The sequence below is a fragment of the Lipotes vexillifer genome, unplaced genomic scaffold (genome assembly GCF_000442215.2).
Source record: "Lipotes vexillifer unplaced genomic scaffold, Lipotes_vexillifer_v1.1 scaffold189, whole genome shotgun sequence".
Taxonomy (NCBI): Eukaryota; Metazoa; Chordata; class Mammalia; order Artiodactyla; family Lipotidae; genus Lipotes; species Lipotes vexillifer.
In genome coordinates, this window is record NW_006785816.1 from 3,851,038 (window position 1) to 3,860,172 (window position 9,135).

The window sequence follows — 9,135 nt, forward strand, 5'->3', positions numbered from 1 at the left end:
AGTACCTGTTAGATGGTCAGAACTTGATAAATGTTTGCAGAATAAATGAATGATTAATTATGTGTAGTAAAAGAGACAGCAGACACAACATTTTCAACTAAGGGACTGGGTAGATGACACTTATTATCGACCATGAATACAGAAGGTAGACTTTTTGAGAGGTAGATGTTAGCAATATTGAATACCCTTTGGGATGCAATAGTGATAAAATACCAATTTCTGAGTATCTCTCTGTGTTGGGAACTATTATAGATGATTTAAATCCACTAGTACTGACAGCTATCCTATAGGAGGTCTTTTTATTTTAATAATAGGAGGTCTTTTTATTTTAATAATATTATGGCCATTTTATAGATGTAAGACTGTATGCTCAAGGAGATTAACTTATCCAATGTCCTGTAGCTAGTAAGTGCATTTAAAATTAGGGCTATTTAATTATATTATATTATATTATTTAATTATAATGCTTTATAGGCCATACTATGCCCCCTTAGGTAGGTGGAAGACATCCAGGTGGCAGTTAGCAACAAATGCCTGGGCCTAAAGAAAGAGGTTTCGAAGATATCAAATACTTATTAGCATATAAGTAGCATAGGAGCTGAAGTCATCGGAACAGTAGATGTGTTTTCCCATGTATAGTGAATAAGGTAAGATTAAAAGAGGACTAAGGATAGTCCTAGGAACCTGTGACATTTAAGTTATGTTAATAGAGAAGGAAGTTATGAGATATTTGTTAGGTTTCTTAGGAAACCTGACAAGTTAATAAAATTGTTCTCCAATGTATCTTACCTATATACTGATTTGGGGTAAATAGCTTCTATGAAGAATAGCTTGCCTCTAAATTTATTTCAAAACTTGATATTTTCTACAATATTTGAATACTTGTAAGAAAAAATACCTAAAAATGCATCTTTTCTTAATATGTGAAGTGTCATTATCTATGGTAAACATTGAAGGATACGTGTTTCCTTGATTATGACATCTCTTGTGGCTTGGTGGAAAACCATTTGGTAGAAGACATAAATTATCTGACACACAAATTCATCATCTTCTTGTTGAGCTGAAAAGAAACAGAAAACTTCAAATAAAAGAATACTATATTATATACAAAATTGAAAAACACTGAGGAGAAAAATGAAGAATGAGAAAAACTAACGGTGACAAGGAGACAGGTAAAGGACAATTAGTTTAAATTATTTATAATATATGGGTGGCATGTATCATTTGCGTCTTAGGTGTTTTTTCTAAATTTCATGATGGTGATCAGTCAAAAAATTTCATAATAATATATTTTCAGAAGTTTTAGTTAATTTGGTTGTGGTCAAACTAAATAGGTTAATTTACTTTGAAATACAAAAATAAAAAATAAAAGAGTTTAAAGAGAGAAATATCATCTCTGAGTCCAAACCACACTACTTGAGACTGTTCATCTCAAAAGGTTGTATCTAGGAGGAACTGAGAAACAAGACATGTTTAAGAGAATAGTAATGGTGCTTTTCTGTAATTTTTGCTATTTTTTGCCACCAAGTATAAAGAAATTGATTAAATTAACTTCTAAGTCCCCAGTGTGACATGGCAACACTTACCACCACTGTGGGGACTTCTTTTTTATTTTGGTGCCTCATAAAAAAATTCTTCAAATAATTCTAATTTGTAACATAAACCTGGTTTTATTTTGTCTCTATAATGTTGACCTCACATGAGAAAAATGGTTCTTAAAAAATCACATCTTCTAAGTTTTTGGTAGAAATTAGACTGTTATAAACAGGTTTTTTCTTTGTTGAATAATGTTAACAAAATTAAACTTTACTTATTGGTATGAAGTAATAAAGTACTTTTAGTTCCAATCAATTATACTAGTAAAAAGGAATGTTACATAATCATACAAACTAATTAAGAAATGTTTATTATCATGAAAAGAAAACTTTAACAGAATAGCGGATGACCACTGATTAATACATGTAATGGCAAAAGCAAATACTTATAGAAATCCAATTTTTAGATACTGGTTATGAAATTTGATTTACTAATAGTCTGCTAACAACTCTTGGCAGCAGATCAGTGCTATCTGTTAGACAAAGATTTACAGGTCAACAGAGCATCCAACTAGCTGTGTGGAATAAACTGTGGTCCCCTCAAAGTCCAACTGTTCCAAATAATTTTCCTCACTAACTTGCCAAAGTACCAGTCTCTTAGACTACTTGGGTTAAAATTTTATTAATTTCTCTCTTGGTATATAGTGTTCCCCCACTTAACCCCAAGGGTTTTAATTTTGAAAATCCATATATTTCATAAAAACAGTAGTATACAGCCTCTGCCTGTGATAACCACATGTCAGAGAACCTCAAAATATAGTAAAACACTGAGCTGGCTCTGTTATTACCTCTCAGTCATAATCAAAATGGGACAGCAATTCAAGGATCCAGATTATTTTGTTTCAACTTTCTCCAGCTCACCACAAAATCCTTATTCTCATTCTGCCAACTACATTATCTTTACTTTCACCTCCCAACTACCTGGTCTTTTAGTTATTTCTAATCTGAAAACTCCTGGCTGTGTGAAGGGTGCACCAAAACAAATACATATACACTATTTGGAGACATACTTCAAATATGGAGGCACTATCTCTAGATGACCATTAAAATGCATTATGTAAAATAATTTACAAATCAAACTTTTAAAGATTTAGAAGAGAAAAATGGGCAAAAGACTTAAATAGGCACTTCACTTTATTAGCCATATCCAATAACCAATAAATACAAATAGGTACTCAATTTCATTAATTATTAGGGAGATGCAAATTAAAACCATAATGAGATACCACTATGAAGGCTATAATTAAAGAGACTGTATTCAAAATATGTTGGTGATGTAGAATAACTGGAACTTTTGTACATTGCTGGTGGGACTGAAAATTGGCACAACTACTTTGGAAAACAAAGTAGTTGGCATTATTTCTAAAGCCAAATATATGTGTACTCTGTTCTGCTCCTAAGTATGTGTCTAACAGAAATGAGTAAATATGTTCACTAATTGAAATGCTTAAGAATGCTCATAGGAGCATTACTTATAATAATAGCCCATCAATTACAGGAAAAAATGATAAAAAACACAAATACATGGAGGCTAAACAGTGCACTACTAAATAACCAAGAGATCACTGAAGAAATCAAAGAAGAAATAAAAAAATACACAGAAACAGTGACAATGAAAACACGACAACCCAAAACCTATGGGACGTAGCAAAAGCAGTTCTAAGATGGAAGTTTATAGCAATTTAATCTCACCTCAAGAAACAAGGAAAATCTCAAATAAACAATCTAACCTTACACCTAAAACAACTAGAGAAAGAACAAAGAAAACCCAAAGTCAGTAGAAGGAAAGAAATTATAAAGATCAGAGAAGAAATAAATGAAATAGAAATGAAGAAAACAAGAGCAAAGATCAATAAAACTATAAGTTGGTTCTTTGAGAAGATAAAATTGATAAACCTTTAGCCAGACTCATCAAGAAAAAAAGAGAGAGGATGCAAATTAGAAATGAAAAAGGAGAAGTAACAACTGACACCACAGAAATACAAAGGATTATATGAGACTATTACAAACAACTCTATGCCAATAAAATGGACAACCACAAAGAAATGGACAAATTCTTGGAAAGGTACAATTTTCCAGGACTGAACCAGGAAGAATTAGAAAATATAACCAGACTTATCACAAGTCTGGTTCACTTATCACTTATCACACTTATCACTTATCAATGAAATTGAAACTATAATTAAAAATCTTCCAACAAACAAAAGTCCAGGACGAGATGGCTTCACAGGCAAATTCTATCAAACATTTAGAGAAGAGCTAACACCAATCCTTCTCAAACTCTTCCAAAAAGTTGCAGAGGGAGGAACACTCCCAAATTCATTTAACGAAGCCACCACCACCCAGATAACAAAACCAGACAAAGATATCACAAAAAAAAGAAAATTACAGACTAATATCACTGATGAACATAGATGCAAAAATCCTCAACAAAATACTAGCAAACAGAACCCAACAACACATTAAAAGGTTCATACACCACGATCAAGTGGGATTTATCCCAGGTCTGCAAGGATTCTTCAATATATGCAAATCAATCAATGTGATATACCATATTAACAAATTAAGGAATAAAACCATATGATCATGTCAATAGATGCAGAAAAAGCTTTTGACAAAATTCAACACCCATTTATGATAAATACTCTCCAGAAAATGAGCACAGAAGGAACCTACCTCAACAAAATACAGGACATAGATGACAAACCCACAGCAAACATCATACTCAATGGTGAAAAACTAAAAGTATTTCCACTAAGATCAGGAACAAGACAAGGATGTCGACTCTTGCCACTCATATTCAACATAGTTTTGGAAGTCCTAGCCACGGTAAACAGAGAAGAAAAAGAAATAAAAGGAACACAAATTGGAAAGAAATAAAACTGTCACTGTTTGCTGATGACATGATACTACTATACATAGAAAATCCTCATGATGCCACCAGAAAACTGCTAGAACTAATCAATGAATTTGGTAAGGTTGCAGGATAAAAAATTAATACACAGAAATCTCTGGCATTCCTATACACTAACAATGAAAAATCAAGGAATGAGAAATCAAGGAAACAATCCCATTTACCATCACAACAAAAAGAATAAAATGCCTAGGAATAAACCTACTTAAGGAGGCAAAAGACTTGTACTTAGAAAACTATAAAACACTGATGAAAGAAATCAAACATGACATAAACAGATGGAGAAATATACCATGTTCTTGGATGGGATGAATCAATATTGTGAAAATGACTATACTACCCAAAGCAATCTACAAATTCAAGGCAATCCCTATCAAACTACCAATGGCATTCTTCACAGAATTAGAACAAAAACTTTTACAATTTGTATGGAAACACAAAAGACCCCAAATAGGCAAAGCAATCTTAAGAAAGAAAAATGGAGCTGGAGGAATCAGGCTACCTGACTTCAAATTATACTACAAAGCCATAGTAATCAAGACAGTATGGTACTGGCACAAAAACAGAAATAGATCAATGGTACAGGATAGAGAGCCCAGAGATAAACCCATGCACATATGGTCACCTAATCTATGACAAAGGAGGCAAGAACATAAAATTGAGGAAAGACAGCCTCTTCAATAAGTGGTGCTGGGAAAACTGGACAACTACATGCAAAAGAATGAATTTAGAACACTACCTAACACCACACACAAAAATAAATTCCAAATGGATTAAAGACCTAAATGTAAGACCAGACACTATAAAACTCTTAGAGGAAAACATAGGAAAAACACTCTTTGACATAAACCACAGCAAGACGGTTTTGGACTCACTTCCTAGAGTAATGAAAATAAAAACAAAAATAAATATATGGAACCTAATTAACCTTACAAGCTTTTGCACAGCAAAGGAAACCATAAACAAGATGAAAAGACAACCCTCATAATGGGAGAAAGTAGTTGCAGATGAAGCAATGGCAAAGGAGTAATCTCCAAAATATAGAAACAGCTCATGGAGCTCAATATCAAAAAAAACAAACAACCCAATTAAAAAAATGGGTGGAAGACCTAAATAGACATTTCTCCAACGAAGACATACAGAAGGCCAAGAGGCACATGAAAAGATGCTCAACATCACTAATTATTAGAAGAATGCAAATCAAAACTACAATGAGGTATCACCTCACACCAGTCAGAATGTCCATCATCCAAAAATCTACAAACAATAAATTCTGGAGAGGGTGTGGAGAAAAGGGAACAGTTTTGCACTGTTGGTGGGAATGTAAATTAATACAGCCACTATGGAGAACAGTATGGAGTTTCCTTTAAAAACTAAAAATACAACTACCATATGACCCAGCAATCCCACTACTGGGCATATACCCTGAGAAAACCATAATTCAAAAGGACACATGTACCCCAATGTTCACTGCAACACTGTTTACAATAGCCAGGACATGGAAACAACCTAAGTGTCCACTGACAGATGAATGGATAAAGAAGATGTGGTACATATATACAATGGAATATTACTCAGCCATAAAAAGGAATGGAATTGGGTCATTTGTAGAGACGTGTATGGACCTAGAGTCTGTCATACAGAGTGAAGTAAGCCAGAAAGAGAAAAACAAATATTGTATATTAATACGTATATGTGGAATCTAGAAAAATGGTACAGATGAACCTATTTGTAGGGCAGGAATAGAGACATAGACATAGAGAATGGGCATGTGGACATGGGGGGAAGGGGAAGGTGGGATGAATTGGGCGATTAGGTTTGACATAAATACACTACCGTGTGTAAAACAGATAGCTAGTGGGAACCTGCTGTATAGCACAGGTTGCTCAGCCTGGTGCTCTGTGATGACCTAGATGTGGGGGAAGTGGGGGAGGGAGGTCCAAGAGGGAGGGGATATAGATATACATAGAGCTGATTCACTTCATTGTACGGCAGAAACTAACACAACATTGTAAATCAATTTTACTCCAATAAAAAATAAATAAATAGATTAGAAAAGAAAACAAACAAAAACAACCACCCTACTATCAATCAATAGTAGAAAGGAAAAATAGTGGTATATTTATTTAAACAGCAATAAAAAGAAACATAGTTCTGTACAAAACATACACAAACCTCACATTTATAGGGAAAAAGAAACAAGACTCTATTTCTAAAAAGCTGAAAACCAAAGCAGAATTCGTCTATCAGTGATAAAAAGAAAAATGGAAACTACTCTGGTGAAGGTGGTAATGACTGGGAGGTGGCAGGAAAGGGACTTCTAGGGTGCTGGTAATGTTTCATTTCCTCATATGAGTGGGAATAACATGAAAGCTCTCATTCTGAAAATTCATTGTGCTATACATACTTACAACTTGTGTATTTTTCTTTATGTATTATACCTGGTACAGGAAAGACTGAGATTAGAAGGTCTTTTTAAGCTTTCCATATTAGTATTTTTAACTTCTATACTAATTAGTTACTTTTAATGTATATCTGCTATGGGCAAATTGCATCCCTCCAAAAATTCATATACTGAAGCCCTAATCCCAAATGTGACTATATTCGGAGATAGGGCCATAAGGAAATAAGTAAGGTTAAATGAGGTCATAAGGGTGGAGTCCTGATCCCATAAGATTAGTAACCTTATAAGAAGGGATACCCAAGCACTTGTGTATGCTCATGCTTTCTCTCTCTCCCTCTCCCCCACTTCCTCTGCCTGCCTGCCATATGAGGATGTTAGGACACAACAAGAAGGTGGCCTTATGCAACCCAGGAAGAAAGACCTCACCAGGAATCAAATTGGCTGGCACCCTGATAGACTTTCCAGCCTCTAGAACTATGAGAAAATACATTTCTGTTGTTTAAGCCACCAAGTCTGTGGTATTTTGTTATGGTGACCTGAGCAGACTAACACAAGGTCCTAGAGAACTTGGCCCTAATAAAATACTATTAGAGTCAGACAAATTTTGTATGCAATATGGAAAACAAAATCTGGGCCCTTAAGAGAAAAACAAAGGTAAGGGGAAGACTATCTAGGCCTCCGCTATCCAGTATTGTAACCATAGCCATTGTGGCTAGTTAATTTTAATTAAATTTAATTTAAACTCCAGGTTCTCAGTCCCAACAGCCACATTTCAAGTATTCAATAGTCACATGTGTTGGACAGTGCAGATAGAGAACATTTTCTTCACTGCAGAAGGTTTAGAGGACAATACTATATATGGATCTAGGAGGGAATATGATGATTAGAATTAGCTTCCAAATAAACTTTTCTGATTAGAAATCAAGATATTAAAAAAAAAGGGTTTGTGCAAGATAGGAGATCCAATTCAACCAAAACAAAGCTCAACATAAAGAAGAAATGGTGGGTGAGAACAAAGAAGAAAAAGGGAAATCTCTTCCCAGCAGCCTCAGAAACGGCGGATTAAAGCTACACAATCAATTTGATGTACCCTGCCTCTGTGGAATACATGAATAGACAGCGCATCATCCCAAATTGAGGAGGCGGACTTCTAGAGCAAGATCTATGATTTTTTCCCCTTTTCCTCTTTTTGTGAATGTGTATGTGTATGCTTCTGTGTGAGATCTTGTCTGTATAGGTTTGCTTCCACCATTTGTCCCAGCGTTCTATCCGACCATTGTTTTTTTTTTTTTTTAATTTTTTTCTTAATAATTAATTTTAATTTAAAGAACTCTATTATACTTTACCTTCTTTCTATCTTTCCTTCCTTCCTTCCCTCTTTTAGACAACAAATCATCCCAAATTGAGGAGGTGGACTTGGAGAGCAAGTTTTATGATTTTTTCCACTTTACCTCTTTTTGTGAGGGTATATGTGTATGCTTCTATGTAAGATTTTGTCTCTATAACTTTGCTTCCACCATTTGTCCTAAGGTTCTATCCTTCCCTTTTTTTTTTCCTCTAAATAATTATTTTTTTAATTCAATAACTTTATTATACTTTATTTTATTTTACTGTATCTTCTTTCTTTCTGTATTTTTTCCTTCCTTCCCTCATTCCTTCCTTCCTTCCCTCCTCCCTCCCTCCCTCCTTTCTTTCCTTCTTGCCTTCTTCCTTTCTTTTCTTCTTTCTTTCTTTCTTCCTTCCCTCCTTCCTTCCTTCCCTCCTCTCTTTCTTTCTTTCTTTCTTTCTTTCCTATTTCCTCCTACTTATACTAATTCTCTCTACTTTCTCTCCCTTTTATTCTGAGCCGAGTGGATGAAAGGCTCTTGCTGCTCCAGCCAGGAGTCAGGACTCTGCCTCTGAGGTGGGAGAGCCAACTTCAGAACACTCGTCAAGAAGAGACCTCCCAGCCCCACATAATATCAAACGGCGAAAATCTCCCAGAGATCTCCATCTCAACACCAGCACCCAGCTTCGCTCAACGACCAGCAAGCTACAGTGCTGGACAACCTATGCCAACCATATAGCAAAACAGGAACACAACCCCACCCACTAGCAGAGAGGCTGCCTAAAATCATAATAAGTCCACAGACACCCCAAAACACACCACCAGACGTGGACCTGCCCACTAGAGAGACAAGATCTAGGCTCATTCATACACCACAACACAGGCACTAGTCCCC

At 35.1% G+C, this 9,135-nt stretch overlaps 1 protein-coding gene across 2 annotated transcripts in view; it reads right to left on the reverse strand.

Annotated features, from left to right (window-relative positions):
• KIFAP3 (kinesin associated protein 3) overlaps positions 1-9,135 on the reverse strand; it is a 162,509-nt gene that overhangs the window by 54,144 nt on the left and 99,230 nt on the right. For both annotated transcript variants that reach the window (XM_007458132.1, XM_007458133.1), the window contains one exon: positions 962-1,060. In XM_007458132.1, coding sequence (XP_007458194.1) covers positions 962-1,060 — 99 coding nt within the window. The remainder of the gene's footprint in view (positions 1-961; positions 1,061-9,135) is intronic.